Here is a 15,839-nt window from a genome sequence, read left to right as displayed (position 1 = left end):
AGGCCGGCTTCCAGTGAAGCAAGGTGAGCACGGCACAGCCCAGGTAGCTCAGGTATGATCTGACTTTGTGTGTTTAGTTTCTGCAGATGTCTTTGCTCATTGATTTCATGATTAGATAAACTAATTAGTATCTTTGTGCCACTAATCTTGATGACCTTTGCATGTGTCAGCTTTTGTTACTCAGTAGTTCATGCCAATCTTAGTACTTGATTGAATTCAACAATGGAGCAACCTTTCAATGCTATTTTTCTAAAACTGGATCTTTTGATGGTATTTTTCTAAAGTCCGAATCTTTCAATAGTATGGATCCAATTTTTCTTTCTCTATTATGTTCACCATTATATTTTGCACCTCAACAATCTTTGTTGCACAAATTGTTGTATGGAAGTTTTATTTGTAACACAATTTGTTTGTTCAATTATTATACTGATTCAAAATATTTTATGTTCTAGACAAACTTTTGCTTCAAAATATTTTACACAGTATTCTCTTTACAAACTTTTGCTTCAAAATTTTGTTAGATAATTTTTTTACCAAATTTTGTTACATAGGTGTTTTGTACAAAATTTTTATTTCCAAAATTTGTTTAAACTGTAGTTTTATCGCTAATCAAACCCAAAATCCCGAAAGAGAATGAAATCCAATCGAGTGCACTTGTAAAGAATTGGGACATGATCATCGCATCACGAACACTCCCACCGGCGAATATTTTTTGTATATATGTGCGCCTTCAAGTGTTTAGGTAGGCCAGAGGATTTGTATGTCCAAGTCTTTTTCTAACCTTTGGTACGTACCGTTATTGCTTTTCTCTAGAAAGTAAATTATTTCAACCGATGATTTAAAAAGCAGGCTATATATCAGCAATCAGCAAATTTTTTTCTAGAGGTCCAAAAGCATTCTGTCAATATGGGGAAGGTAAATTTTCATGCAACCTAGAGGATTCACTGACCTTTTCCATCATTTGAAAGGAGCAATAAATAAAATGGAGGCAAAAGACCGAGGAGAGTGGCATCTTGCTCCAAACCCTCGTCGGTTTTCAAATATATGATGTTAGACACAGGCATGCTGATTAGTTTAAAAATGGAGAGAGTACTACTAAATGGCCGGAGAGAAGCCAAAGAGAGGCGTTTGGCCAAAATTCGGAGTTAGCTTAGCCACCAAGCCAAGAAATTTGGCGCCTATCACTAACCAATAACCAAGAACGCTCACATTAACTAAGACGGGGCAATAGGATACTCCATCATGTGATCGTGAGATTCGTTGTTTCGTATCTCGCGCGTGGCCCATATCTTCATCGATGTTTTGTCTGTCTCAGAGAGCTGAAGCTGCAGAACCAAATTGTCCAGCATTTACAATATGCTCACTGAACTACTGTGTTAGTACTACTAGAGCTAGCAAGCCATAAGCAAAATGACTGCCATTATTGTAAATGCTGGACAATTTTTCAAAACCGTATATCCAAATCAAAATCTGACTGCACCACTATGTTCCTTGCGACGAAATCTTTAGAACAAGATCACACTTAGATAATTTTTTGTGTGGAACAATTTTTGAAGCTAGAACAATTGTTCCAGCAATATAAGAAAAATGTTCTGCCTTATGTCAAGAGATTCGTGTGAGAAGTTAGTAACTATCAATACGTACCCCTTTATCTCATCTTCGCTCTGCCAAGAGATTCGTGTGAGCATAGCAACTCTGAAAGTAACAATAACCTTTAGCAACTCTGAAAGTAACAATAACCATATACAAAAGCCATGGGAAAATAGCTATTCATATCATGTGCCACTTGTTGAGTTTTTGTTTCTTTTAAAAAATATACTCTTTTCAAATAGTGGTTAAATGAGCACACACGGCACGACGCCAATATGTCATTTTCAAGGAAAGAAGTTTGCACCGTACCAATCATTTCCTTAATTTCTGAAGAAAAATATTAATTGCTTGATTAAAAATCTTCACCAGAACTATAAGTAGACCATCGCACGTAATCGCATCTCTTTGGCTCACTCACTCTCAGTCTCCTCACACGCCGCAAAAAGCACAGAAGCGCCAGTCCCCAATGGAGAACGGCGGCGCCGCCCTGGCCGCGTGGAACTTTGCTCCGAACGACGCCCTCCTCGGCCTGACGGTGCTCTCCGTGCGCGGCGTGCTGGGCAGAGTGAGGCCCGGGATGGTGGAGGGCAGCGACGCCGGCGCGCGCCCCGTGGTCCCGCTGGGGCACGGCGGCCCGTCGGCGTTCCCGTGCTTCCGGACGGCGCCGGAGGCCGTGGACGCCGTCGCCGGCGCGCTCCGGTCCGGGGAGCACAACTCCTACGCCGCCTGCATCGGCCTGGAGCCAGCACGGAGGTCAGACTCCGATCTTAGCATTGTATTCCTTTTTTATATATATACACGATGAATCCATGATGTTGCAGAAACACATATTCATTGTCTGCCTATTTCACAAACATCATCACTATCTTGGGCTACCTTATCACAAAACTACAACTACTTTGTGATCATTCCTCTTTGATGGGTCTATTTGGAGCAGATGTCCACATGTCAAAATTTGATGAACTGGTACTGACATGTGGGCCTGATTGGGCATGAAAGTGAAATAGCCATAAGTTTCAGAAAGTTTTGTAGTTTTATGATAGCATGTTTTTGAAACGGGCATACATACAATGTTGTAAGTGTGTGATGACTATTAGGCTAACATATTGGTTGCGTTTGTGAAATTTACATTTTGACACTTTATTTCAAGTTGAACTCCAGGTCTATATCACAGTCCTTGTCCCGCGACCTGCCATACGAGCTATCATCTGACGACGTCTACCTCACAAGCGGCTGCGCCCAAGCGATCGAGGTCGTCTGCTCTGCCCTGGCTCGCCATGGCGCCAACATCCTGCTCCCAAGGCCGGGCTACCTGTTCTACGAGGCGCGCGCAGTCTTCAACAACATGGAGGCCCGGTACTTCGACCTCGTACCGGAGAGAGGCTGGGAGGTCGACCTTGATGGCCTGCAGGGACTCGCTGACGGGAACACGGTCGCCATGGTCATCGTCAACCCAGGGAACCCCTGTGGCAACGTCTACACCTATGAGCATTTGGGCAAGGCAAGTGCTTGGTTCATGAATCACGCATGAGCCTTCATGTGTCTCCTGAAACTGAGACACTTTTGGCTTTTGTGTTCAATGGTTTTGGTTTCTAGATTGCGGAGATGGCGAGGAAGCTGGGCATCTTTGTGATTGCGGATGAAGTGTATGCGCACTTAACGTTTGGGGAGAAGTTTGTGCCCATGGGCGTGTTCGGCTCGGTGGCGCCGGTGCTCACTCTGGGATCCATATCAAAGAGATGGGTGGTGCCTGGATGGAGACTTGGCTGGATAGTAACCAATGATCCTAATGGTGTATTTCACAAAACCAAGGTTCATTGCACTCCTTTTCCAAAAAAAAAAGGTTCATTGCACTGCATTTCATGTTTGGATATATCTATAATATCACAATCAGTAGCTGAACCAGAGCACATTTCACATGCTTCAGATTTTTTGAATTGTATGAGTCCTGAACCATGGTAATTGTACTCAAATAATGCTTAATCATTTTTTCTCCTTTCAGGTAGTGGACAGCATCAAGAGTTACCTTGACATCTCCTCTGATCCTCCAACTTTTGTCCAGGTGTCAGAAACTGCCATGCCATTTTCTCTTTTCTTTCAGGGATAATGAGAAGGGCGGGCCTGGTGCAGCGGTAGAGCCTACCGTCTGTAACCGGAAGGTCCCGGGTTCGAGCCCCAGCCTCTACACATTTGTGTGGGTAAGGCTTGTGGCTTAAAGACAACCCTTCCCCAGACCCCGCACAGTGCGGGAAGCCTATGGCACTGGGTACGCTCTTTCAGGGATAATGAATGAATCACCAAAGAAAGACACGAGTATAGGAAAACCGCAACAGTCTGAATCCAATCTGACATAAATTATGCTTGCCAGGGAGCAATTCCGCAACTCATCAAAAACACTAAGCAAGAATTTTTCAATAAAACCGTCGAGGTTCTAAGGCAAACCGCGGATATATGCTGGGAGAAGCTGAAGGGAGTCAGCTGCACCACTTGCCCCAGCAGACCTGAGGGTTCCATGTTTGTAATGGTCTGTGAGTACTACACACTCTGTTAAATGTGGAAAGGCACAATGGCATTTTGTAATGTGGGTGTGAAGTTTCATTGGCTTGCTACAGGTGAAACTGGATCTGTCCTGCCTGAAAGACATCAAAGATGATATGGATTTCTGCTGCCGGCTTGCAAAGGAAGAATTGGTGGTGGTTTTGCCAGGTACAATTCTCACAGATGCCAAACTGAACTTGTAAACGAATGGCTATTAATGCATCTGTATAGTGCAAGATTTTTTTAAAACTTCTTTCTGTGATTGCAAGCATGTTGTATTCAAAAACTTATAGTTAGAACTAACTAATCTGTCCAGGATGTGCTGTGGGATACAAGAATTGGCTCCGGATCACCTTCACAGTCGCACCATCTTCTCTTGAAGATGGCCTTGACAGGCTCAAATCCTTCTGCTTGCGCCACAGCAAGCGAAAGTGATGTGGTAAGCTTGAAGTGTTCAAGTGACATGGTAAGTATAAGGATTCAGTGCATAAGATCCCTGCTAAGATATGGGTCCTGCTTCTCAGTCATCACTTGCTATTCTTGCAACTCCTATTGTAAAGCCCAGTGTGCGTAGGTGCCCTGTTCTTGAATACATGACAGATTATACGAGAATGACATATTCTGTTCACATTCACAGTTAATACTTAATAAACAAGCTCAAGATAAATTTCTTCCAAGCAAAGGGTGGCGCTTAAACAATTCAATAAAAATGCATTTCATGTGCGACCAAAGGAATAGTGCTCCATTTGAAACCAGGATTGCATAACGCCTCCATGTTAGGCAACCAACATGAATCCCAATCTCAGGTTGGAATTCAAATGCTTTACAGCGCAAAAGAAGACTAATTATTAGTACACCTGAACTAAAAAGAAAAGGCAGCATAACTTGAACTTGTAACAACTAAAACAGGAGTACTAGAAGACAAGACTGGAAACCTAGTATCAGCAGACTCATGTGATCAACACAGTTTCAGTTATTTATTGTTCCGACAAGACAGGCCTGATGAACACCTAAAGGAATGTTGGGACAGTCTGAGCATTCACTATTGTTGCCATAAGATAGTCATTGCTATTTATGTGGTTCTCTACTGGCATTGTGTTGCTATTAGACAGTTGTAGGATTCCAGTTGGGGAATGCAAATCATGGGTCGCAGTCCATTGGTCAGTTAAGATGTCTGCATATGCTGATTGGCAACTTTTGCTTTTGAAAACCTCACCTAGAGGCCCATCATCAAGTGTTTCCCTGGAGACTAGTAAGAGACTTTCCTGCAACTCATTATCATTTTCTGCTGAACTGCCTACTCCATGCACAAGGTATGCCTGATCATGATCATGCTGAAACTCCACCGGTGATAATGCTACTATGTCACGGTTCTGGGAAGAACCTGAGGTTGAAAAGTCGGAGGAATCCATGGGAGTGGATACTGATAACTGGCTGTGTACATTCTGTTTCTCCAGCAACTTCCTGCAAAGCGGAATCTATATCTTTAGTGCGTGGAAGGAAACATTGTTCAACTATTCTTTCACTCTCAAATGCAAATTTTGTTAAAGTTGTACTGTTGTCCTAAATACTTGAATTTAGCAGCTATCCTCAAAATACTTTACAACCTAGTATAATTGCTTGACTGAGCATGGGAACAAAAAAATGAAGTTCGCCAAAGGAAGGATGAGCTTAGCAGCTAAATGAAGAAATTATTGCTGCAATAAAAAAAAACTAAGGTCTGTTAGCTCTCCCTGATCGGCTGCACCTCTTGTGCAGGCCCCTCAGCTCACACTCACACACACTCAAGCACTCTGGAGGTGGAAGGAGAGATGAAGAGAAGCAGAGGAAGACACAAAGTGTTGCTGCTTAATCTAGTGAGCTGCAGCTGCTCTCCTCTTTATAGACACAGCCAGTCAATGAATGTACAAAGTATGGCTATAGTGAAATGCAGCCTCTACTATTACTTGCTACTGCTACAACTATTGCTACCATACTGCCATATAGTAACTTGCAGCCACTATTATATGCTACAGCCATCTGCCGCCCAAGTCAAAAGACCAGGCATGGCAAGCACAGGAGCAGGAGCTCCCCCAACTGTTCAAGCATGATGACAAGCAAGAGCAAGGGTAATTATCTAACAATCCTTCCCCTAATTGCACTGCTCTTGCTTGATTTCCTCAACACCAATCTTGATCCTCAACTCTGTGAGTCGAACGCGCCCGAGTGGCTTGGTGAGGATGTCCCCAAGCTGTCGAGCAGTCGCGACGTGCTCGAGCTTGATCTGTCCACCATCGACGCAGTCACGGATGAAGTGAAATTTGATGTCGATGTGCTTGCTTCGGTCGTGGTGGACGGGGTTCTTAGCCAAAGCAATGGCGGACTGGTTGTCCACCATCAGGACAGGTGCCCGAGCTTCTTCTCCAGTGAGCTCTGCCAGCAGCCGCCCTGGCCAAACTCCCTGACAACATGCCGTCGCCACCGCAATGTACTTGGCCTCACAGGTGCTCAGTGCGACGACCTTCTGCTTCATCGATTGCCAGGAGATCAGGCACGCTCCAAGGAAGAAGAGCACACCCGTAGTGCTCCGCCGCCCATCAACATCGCCCGCCATGTCGCTGTCACTATAGTTGACAAGCTCCAGCGCTCCTCTGCTCCTCGTAGGATAGACGAGCACGTAGTCGCGCGTCCCTGCCACATAGCGGAGCAGATGCTTCACTGCGGCGAGGTGATCCTCCCGCGGCTCCCCCATGAACTGGCTCACGTACCCCACGGCGAACCCGATGTCCGGCCGTGTGTGTGTGTGAGGTAACGCAGCGCGCCGACAATGCTCCGGTAGCTCGTGGCATCCACCAAGGAGGCAGTGCTGTCCTTTGACAGCTTCACCTTCTCCTCCATGGGCGCCTGGCACGCCCTGCACTCGCCCAATCCGCTCCGCTCCAGCAACTTCCTCGCGTAGGCGCTCTGACAGAGCGTGATGGCGTTCCCGGTCTGCTCCACCTCAATGCCGAGGTAGTAAGTGAGCAGACCGAGGTCTGACATGAGGAACATCGACTTCATCTTCTCCTTGAACGCGTCGATGTCCCGCTGCTCAGCTCCGGTGACGATGAGGTCGTCGACGTACACGCCGACGATCACCAAGCCTCCCTTCGACCGCCGTGTGTAGAGGGCGTGCTCGGGTGAAGCCGAGCGACGCGAGGCTGGCGTCGAGCTTGATGTTCCACGCGCGCGGCGCCTGGTGCAGCCCGCGCAGGGCCTTGCGCAGGCGGAGCACCCTGTGCTCCTCGCCGGCGATGACGAATCCCGGCGGCTGCTGCACGTACACCTCCTCGGCGAGTTCTCCATTGAGGAACGCCGACTTCACGTCCAGATGATGGACCTTCCAGCTCCTCGCCGCCGCCAGCGCCAACAGCAAGCGCACGGACTCCATGCGCGTCACCAGCGCAAAGACTTCCTCGAAGTCGATGCCCTCGCGCTGCACAAATTCTTTAGCAACCAGCCGCGCCTTGTACCGCACCACCTCGCCGCGCTCGTTGCGCTTCACCTTGAACACCCACTTGAGCCCAATCGGCCGGCAACCAGCCGGCAGATCCACCAGTTCCCAGGTGTGGTTCTCCTCCACCGCCGCCATCTCTTCCAGCATCGCTGCCCGCCAGCACGCCTCCTGCTCTGCTGCGGCGAAGCTTGGCGGCTCCTCTGCGCTGCCCAGATGCAGCTCGAGGTCGTCTAGCTCCCGGGCCGCCTGCTCGCGCGGACTTATGTCGCCGACGAGATCGTCCATCGCACGAAATCGAAGGGGCTCGCCGGAGTAATCGGCGTCGATGTTTGGGGAGGCGCTCGGCGGAGGCGTGACGAAGCGAATTGACGAAGCGGTGCTCGTTGCGACGGAGATTGGAGTCCCCTGCCCCGCTCTCGAGGGTGTCCCCTGCGCCTCGCTCGAGGGTGCCCCCTGTGCCGCACTCGAGGGTGTCCCCTGCGACTCGCTCGAGGGTGCCCCCTGTGCCACTCTCGAGGGTGTCCCCTGCGACTCGCTCGAGGGTGCCCCCTGTGCCGCTCTCGAGGGTGTCCCCTGCGACTCGCTCGAGGGTGTTGCTTCCCCTTCGTCGTGAGCCAGCTCCTCCGCACTGGAGTACTCCGTGTACTCGACGGTGAAGGAGCTGCTCAAACCGCCTGCTCCAGCTTCCCCGGTCGCCGTTTTGCCCCAATTCCATGCCGCCGCCTCGTCGAAGACGACGTCGCGGGACACGGCCACCTTGCCGCTAGCCGGGTCGTAGAGCCGGTAAGCCTTGCTCCTGCGCTCGTACCCCAGGAACACCACGGGAGTGCTCCTGTCTTCCAGCTTGGCGAGGTTGGGCTTCGTCTTCTTCACGTGCCCGACGCAGCCGAATGTCCTGAGGAAGGACACGTCCGGCTTCCTCCCGTGCCAGGCCCCGAATGGCGTCGTGCCCTCCAAGCTCTTGGTGGGCGCGCGGTTCAAGATGAACACCGCCGTGCTCACCGCCTCGCCCCAGAACGCCGCCGGCATCTTCTTGGTCTTCAGCATGCTCCTCGCCATGCCGACCACCATCTGGTTCCTCCTCTCGACGACACCATTCTGCTATGGCGAGTATGGCGCCGTGAGGTGGCTTTCCACGCCTTGTCCCGCGCAGTAGAGGCCGAATTCGACCGAGGTGAACTCGCCACCGCGATCCGTCCGCAGCACGCGCAGCTTCTTCCCCGTCTCCGTCTCCACCTGCGCCTGGAACTCCTTGATTTCTGCCAGCGCCTCGTCCTTGCTCGACAGGAGATGCAACCACATGAAGCGGCTGCAATCACCCACCAGCAGCAGGAAATAGCACCGCCCGCCGTGCGTTGCCGGCGTGATTGGCCCGCAGAGGTCGCTGTGGACGAGCTCGAGGATGTCCTCGGCGCGGTAGCTCGCCTTCTTGGGGAACGGCAGCCTCCTCTGCTTCCCAGCAATGCAGCTGTCGCACAGCTCGCCGACGTGCTCGATCAGCGGCAGCCCTCGCACCTTGCCTTGCCGCGCCATCCTGGCCAGAGCATCAAAGCTCAGATGGCCAAATCGTGCGTGCCAGCGCCACGCCTCGTCGTCGCAGCGCGCCGCCAGGCACACCGGACGCGCAATGCGCAGCGCCGATGTGTAGAGGCGATTCCTGCCCATAGTCACAGGATTCGGGGTCGATGCCTCGTCCCTCGACCCAGGAACGTCGTTCCGATTCGAGGGTCGGGGTCGAAGAGGGTCAGTGTCCCATTCAAGGTTGGATCGTGTCCGGGTTTGAAAGGGATCGCAGCCCCATTGCTAGCAGATTTAATTGGGATAAGGAGGTTAAGGACAGTGGATTGGTGTGGTTTTTGTTAGACAATGAGCTGAGTACGTGTAGCATGGTCTAAATGTACTCTTTTATATGTTTCTTATATGCTTGTGCAGATTAGTTTCATTAGTAGCATATATATAGTTTTTGTCTTTATTGACCCGAAGATATCGACCCCGATGAATCAGGGTCGCGTCCCACATAATAATTTATCGTTCCATAGATGTATACCCCTTCGTACCATAATTTTATAAAGTGACGACCCTCGACCCCGTTCCTCGACCCGGTCGACCCAGGAACTTTGTGACTATGTTCCTGCCACGCTCGACCTTGGCAAGCAACTTGTGTTCGCGGTCCTTGATCCGGAGCACACAGCCGTCGATCAGCACTTGGCAGCCACGTTCGTCGAGCTGGCCAATGCTGACGATGTTGCTCCGGAGCTTGGGGATGTAGTACACATCCGTCAGCGCCTTGTGCTCACCGGCCTTGCACTGGAACACAATCGTGCCGCGCCCCCTGATGTCGACGCCGGAGTTGTCCCCGAACTTCACGGTGCCGACGACTCCGGTGTCGAGCTAGGAGAAGGCCGCGCGGTTCCCAGTCATGTGGTTGCTCGCGCCGGTGTCGAGGTACCACAGCTCCTCTGTTTCCTCTGTTTTTCCGAGGTTGACCCGCGCGTGGGGCTCGTCGAGCACGACACTCCCGCCGCGGTCCTCTGCCTCGGTGTTGATGGCGCAGACCTGCGCCATGAGCAGCACATGCTCTTCCTCGTCATCCTGGGCGAGATGCGCCCGCACCTGGCGCCGCGGCTCCTTGCATTCGCGGGCCCAGTGCCCGATTTTGCCGCAGTTACGGCACCGATCCTTGTCAGCGGCTCGGTCGCTGCCGTCCTTGCCGGCGCCCTCCGCCATCCGCCGTGGCTTCCCGCACGCACCGCCTCCGCCGCCGCCGCCGCGCGGAGCAGAGGAGCCCTCCCCCTGCTTCCTCTCACGCACGCGCGCCGCCCACTGCTCCTCCGTGAGCAGCAGCTGACCGCTGGCGGTGGTGCGGGCGGGAGCCTCCGCGCGGTCCTCAACCGCCTTGAACCGCTCATGACATCCTCAATCGAGAGCATGCTCATGTCGAGCAGCGTCTCGATCGAGAGCGCAATCTGCGCGAACCGGGGCGGCACGACGCGCAAGTACTTCGCCACCCCTGCCTCCTCGTCGATGACGACGCCGACCTGCGCGAGCTGGCTCACCAGCGTGGAGACCCGCAGCACGAAGTCCTCGATGGCCTCGCCGTCGCGGAACGCGATGGCCTCGTACTCCCGCCAGAGCTGCTGCGCCTTCGCCTTGCGCACGCGGTCGCCGCCCAGCCTCATCGTCTCCAAGCTCTCCCATGCCTCCTTGGCGGAGTTTTTGGCACCGAGTGTGACGACTTACTCGGTCAGCACAGTCTTGAGGATGGCCTCCATGGCGGACTGGTCGTCTTCTTCATCAGCGGCACCCACGGTCACCGCCGCCCACAGGCGCCTCGCCTTGAGCATCACCTTCATCAGCACCACCCACCCGGCATAGTTTGTGCGAGTGAGCATGGACTACTACGCACCGCCGACATCCCGCAATGTCTTCTTCACGACGTACATCGTCTCGCCACGACCACGTCCACGTCGCTCCGGGGAACGCCCGCGCCCTCGATCCAGGGAAGCCATGGCCACCAGGCTCTTCAACTCAAGCTCTGATACTAGTTGTTAGCTCTCCCTGATCGGCTGCACCTCTTGTGCAGGCCCCTCAGCTCACTCACACACACTCAAGCACTCTGGAGGTGGAAGGAGAGATGAAGAGAAGCAAAGGAAGACACAAAGTGTTGCTGCTTAATCTAGTGAGTTGCAGCTGCTCTCCTCTTTATAGACACAGCCAGTCAATGAATGTACAAGGTATGGCTATAGTGAAATGCAGCTTCTACTATTATTTGCTATTGCTACAACTACTGCTACAACTATTGCTACTGCCATATAGTAACTTGCATCCACTATTATATGCTACAACCATCTGCCACCCAAGTCAAAAGACCAGGCATGGCAAGCACAGGAGCAGGAGCTGTCACAACTGTTCAAGCATGATGACAAGCAAGAGCAAGGGTAATTATCTAACAAGGTCAAACTGATTTAATTATTAATGATCGTGTAAAAAGTTCAAATATCTTGCTAAGTCCTGAATCCTGAGCACTAATTTGCAACATGTATTAACCATAAGTGTCATTTATTTTCACAAACACTTGATTGTAAATTCTATAAGAAGATATGAGACAAGTCAATAAGTCATGTAGGATTAGGTAATTTCACCTGTTAGATACTCTTGGGAAAGGATCAGTCACATTAGCAGCTGAGCTTTTCACCTGCTGCTGCCAAGGCACAGCATAACTGTGCAATGATGGTCCACCAGAAACAGCCAGGGATGGTTCTGCAATGGTGGGTGTCACCTTTCGGCTTTCCACATGCTTTCTTGAACGGTGGCAATTGCGTTTTATGTGTCGCTCGCAGTACTTTTGGTCACCAACAGCATCTCTCGAGCACCGCCACTTCTTGCCATCAGTACGACGGCATCTTCCTGGTTCAGCATCACCAGAACCAGGACGAAATGGTGTCCATCCTACTGTAAAATGCAGCTCCAATTAAATATGAGAATGACAAACCACCCAAAAATTGAAGCAAATTCAGAATTTCATATCACCCAAGTCACTAATTTTGCATATAGAATGCTGTAGTCGCATAAAACTTCTAGGCATTTGTTCAGCATAATGGAATCCCAATGCCAACGTGTTTTTAATAGATCTAAAACCATGTAGCATCAGGGCATCACACTAGTCACATGAAAATTATTACCTAATGAGCATCAGACAAGCAGCACAGAAATGACATGTTTCAGAACTACTGTAATCATTGTCATTGAGATCATTATATGCCTAGATTTGCAACCTTTTCCTTTGTGCCTGAAGAATGACAACCATCCTATCCCAAGAAAGACAACGAAACGTTCAGCTAAAACCTGAACAGAATCCCAATGCAAGGCAATCTTCATATCTAGATGACATAACAGAGAACTGGACTAACAGGAAAAAAAATAGATGATCATTTCACTTCCATGCATTTTCAGCTATCAGTACACTATTCTTGTCTTGCAAGCTTGTTGCGCCTGAAGAAACGATGAAAACATCATCTTATCCCAAGAAAGACTGGGAAATATAACTAAACCGTGGCAGAATCATAAGGCGGAACAACCTTTCATATCTATGACAAACAGAGGACTGAACTAACAGAGAAAACACAATCAGATGATCATTTTACTTGCTCCTTCCATGAACTTTAAGTGACCATTTTACAACTCCTACCTTAAGCTTCTGACAAAGTACAGGTGAGGGATAAGGATATTTACGTGAGCTGGAGCCAAGACCACTCCATGGATTGATACTTCTTCTGATGGGAAGGAGCAAGCTGGACGGCACCGGAGCATTCACAGCAAAGTGCTTGTAGATCAGGGCCTGGTGCTCCAGCTCCATCCACTGCGTCGGAGTGAATGGCCCCCTCACCCTTGACAACACCCCCTGCATCTTGCTAGCCCCTGAGCTCAGGCCCAACCCTTCATTCACAAGAACATCATGAGTAACAAGTAACAAGAACAAACACTGAAACAGTGGGGACACAGGACAAAGGTACAGTAGCGAGTAGCGACTGCAGGAACCGGTACCCGTGACCAATGGTTTCCTAGTTCCCACACATGCAAGATTTAAGGAAGCAGCCCCAATCAGTGGCCTCTTTAGCTTTTTTCGGTGTTAAAAAAAAAGCTTTTTTGGGGCGGCGAGGTATCTGCAAGGAGGATAAAGATTGGATCTTTGGGGACAGGACACATCCTGCCTCGGGTTGCAAAAGCAAAAGGGAGGGGAATAATGGACATGCGCTCCCTTTTGCCCGCGACAAGACCCCAAAGGCAAGGGCTTTTGCAGGAGGGCGCCATGGCCATGGCCGTGACCCATGAGCAAGCAATCAATCAAAGCTGGGCTCAGGTCAGAGAGAGCACGGCGCAGGCCCAGTGCCCCACAGATGCAACAGTAATCTCGCCTGGGAAAAAAATACAGTAAAAAGGAAAAAAGATCTATATTTTCTTTGCAACGTCTCACCTGCTGCGCCACTGGAGGAGAAGCTCAGCATCTGCGCTCCGCCGGAGCCGGTGGTGGCGGCGGCAGATCCAAGAAACGAGCAAGAAGGCGGCGGCGGCGGCGGCGATGCCCTTTCCGCCGCACCAAAGAACCCATCTCGGCCTGTTTCCATTGCGGGCGGAGATGTGCGGGGTGGTTACGAGGGATTGGGAGCGGAGGCTTCTTGGGGGAGCAGATTCATAGTGGGTGATTGCCGGATTGGGGAGAGGAGGTGATGGCTGTGGGTGTTGGCCTGCTGGGGGAACCAGGCTGGCTTGCTGCTTCGGGAGAAGAGCAGGGAGAGGAGATGGGGAATGGAGGAAGGAGGCAATTCAATGCCGCCCCAGTTCTGAACAAGGAAACAAAATAGTAGCTTGCCTACCACAGAATGGGACTAGGGCTAGAGTTTTTTTTTTAACTTCATTTCTGATCCTAAAACGACCTACAGATGAGAATATATGTGCTAAAAGCAAAAAATTGATGCCTGTTCTTTTTTTTCAAGCAAAAAATGATGTCACATCTTTTTTTCAAGCAAAAAATTGATGTCTGTTCTTTTTTTTCAAGCAAAAAATGATGTCACATCTTTTTTTCAAGCAAAAAATGATGTCACTCTTGTCCTTGACGGTCGGGATGAAAGATGGATTGTTGTAGGGTTTACGAATAGCTATTTTCTTTCTTTTTTTTTTCTTTTGTCTGTGGCTGCATCTAGCCGTAGAGTTAGTGAGGCTTAAACCTGGTGTTTTTTTATATCTTTAAACCTGGTGTTTTTAACACATGGCATCAGGCCGGGAGCAATTCCACCCGTCCGTTCTCAGGTTAAGACGTATTTTTATCTGAACGTAATCCAAATTTGGAACATCTAATCAAAATGCTAATTAAATTCATATTGTACTTCCAAAGAATGTTAATATATAAAATTTTAATCAATATACTCTTTATTCAATGTATTTCTAAAAGAATATTAATCTATAGCAATTTCCAATATATAGTAGAAGAAAATAGTAGCCAAATTGACCTATTCACCAAAGTATGGCTTACATTGATACACAAATGAGTAAAACAGATAGAAGGGGTAATACGAAGATATGTTTTGTAGCAAAGGTAGCATCATCATGTCCCAGCCTCCTAGGCTAGAGTTGGTGGCTACATGGCTGATTTTTCTCTCTTTGAACCTTTAAAACTAATATATATTTAATATAAAGCATTAGTTCAAAAATAAAATATATTTTTCAAAAGTTGGTATTTTCTCAAGGGAATTGGTCTACTCCATTAGTCCCAAAAATAAATCATTATAAAATTATGTGATATATTAATAATGAGGTAAATAACTTTGCTTATCTCTATTTATTAGCTATATTTGGTACTAATTGATTGCACATCACCTACTAAATAGAATAAAATAACTTACTTTTGAGATTGGCTTGTTTCATACACCGAGGAAGTACACTGACACTAAAATTTGATATTATTCATAACTCTTTTAAGTAAGGCATTTCTAGCGCCCGGCCGATTCAAATTTATTCATTGGACGGTCCATCACAATATTTATAAATAAAAAACACGATAGAGTATGACAGCTCCATCATATTTTATCAAGAGGAAGTAACTAGCTTCCCAACCCTCAAATTCAGCGAGGAGGATTTTTCTAGCTACAACTTGAAATTCGTTCCCACATGAATTCAAACTCAAGACCTAAGGAGTGCTACTAGATCCAACTAACCAATTCAGCTAGAACCGAGAATGTGAGGAGTGCTGCTAGATCCACCTAACAAAGCTAAAGGCTCATTCGCAATCTTAATAAATAATAGTTGCTACATTAGAAATGAACACTTGCAACCTAAAAAAACAGGTATAAAGATGACTCTGATATCCTATTTGAAGATGAAAAATTTCTACCGCAATATTAACACCATATTTAATACAACATCCATTACAGAATATAAAAAAAATAGTAATTACATTATCGGTGCTTATCTCTTACTACAACATGTATCAAGCTCCGACGATGAAATGAACAGACATTGCACATCCAAGCTATAGCATTACCGTTTAAAAAAACTGACGTACCTATAAATCACAAAATCCAAAATTTTATAAATAAAAAATCATCTCCCAGCTATGTTATCACAATTCGTGTCGATTTGTTTGGCTAGTCTAATTTCGACTGATTCAATAATATTTTGTCAGAGAGAATAAGTTAAAATAATAAATCGAAAGCTGACAAACCGGAGAGAGGATATCAGC

General features: G+C 48.5%; 2 protein-coding genes across 2 annotated transcripts; one reads left to right on the top strand and one right to left on the bottom strand.

Annotated features, from left to right (window-relative positions):
- The first annotated feature begins 2,028 nt into the window (after positions 1-2,028).
- On the top strand, positions 2,029-4,698 carry LOC120685027 (nicotianamine aminotransferase 1-like). The gene is made up of 7 exons (XM_039966874.1): positions 2,029-2,343; positions 2,752-3,091; positions 3,187-3,402; positions 3,593-3,652; positions 3,959-4,114; positions 4,203-4,296; positions 4,445-4,698. The coding sequence occupies exons 1-7, from the start codon at positions 2,057-2,059 to the stop codon at positions 4,561-4,563; spliced, it is 1,272 nt and encodes a 423-aa protein (XP_039822808.1). The 5' UTR covers positions 2,029-2,056; the 3' UTR covers positions 4,564-4,698.
- A 121-nt stretch (positions 4,699-4,819) lies between these two features.
- Positions 4,820-13,981, bottom strand: LOC120685725 (growth-regulating factor 8-like). The gene is made up of 4 exons (XM_039967802.1): positions 13,578-13,981; positions 12,836-13,039; positions 11,746-12,055; positions 4,820-5,592 (listed from the first exon to the last, which is right to left on the bottom strand). The coding sequence occupies exons 1-4, from the start codon at positions 13,726-13,728 to the stop codon at positions 5,139-5,141; spliced, it is 1,119 nt and encodes a 372-aa protein (XP_039823736.1). The 5' UTR covers positions 13,729-13,981; the 3' UTR covers positions 4,820-5,138.
- Between the last annotated feature and the right edge of the window lie 1,858 nt (positions 13,982-15,839).

Source organism: Panicum virgatum, chromosome 8N (assembly GCF_016808335.1).
Source record: "Panicum virgatum strain AP13 chromosome 8N, P.virgatum_v5, whole genome shotgun sequence".
In the NCBI taxonomy this organism is placed as follows: Eukaryota; Viridiplantae; Streptophyta; class Magnoliopsida; order Poales; family Poaceae; genus Panicum; species Panicum virgatum.
Note: the sequence above shows the minus strand (reverse complement) of the source record. Positions and strands in the feature narration are given on the sequence as shown.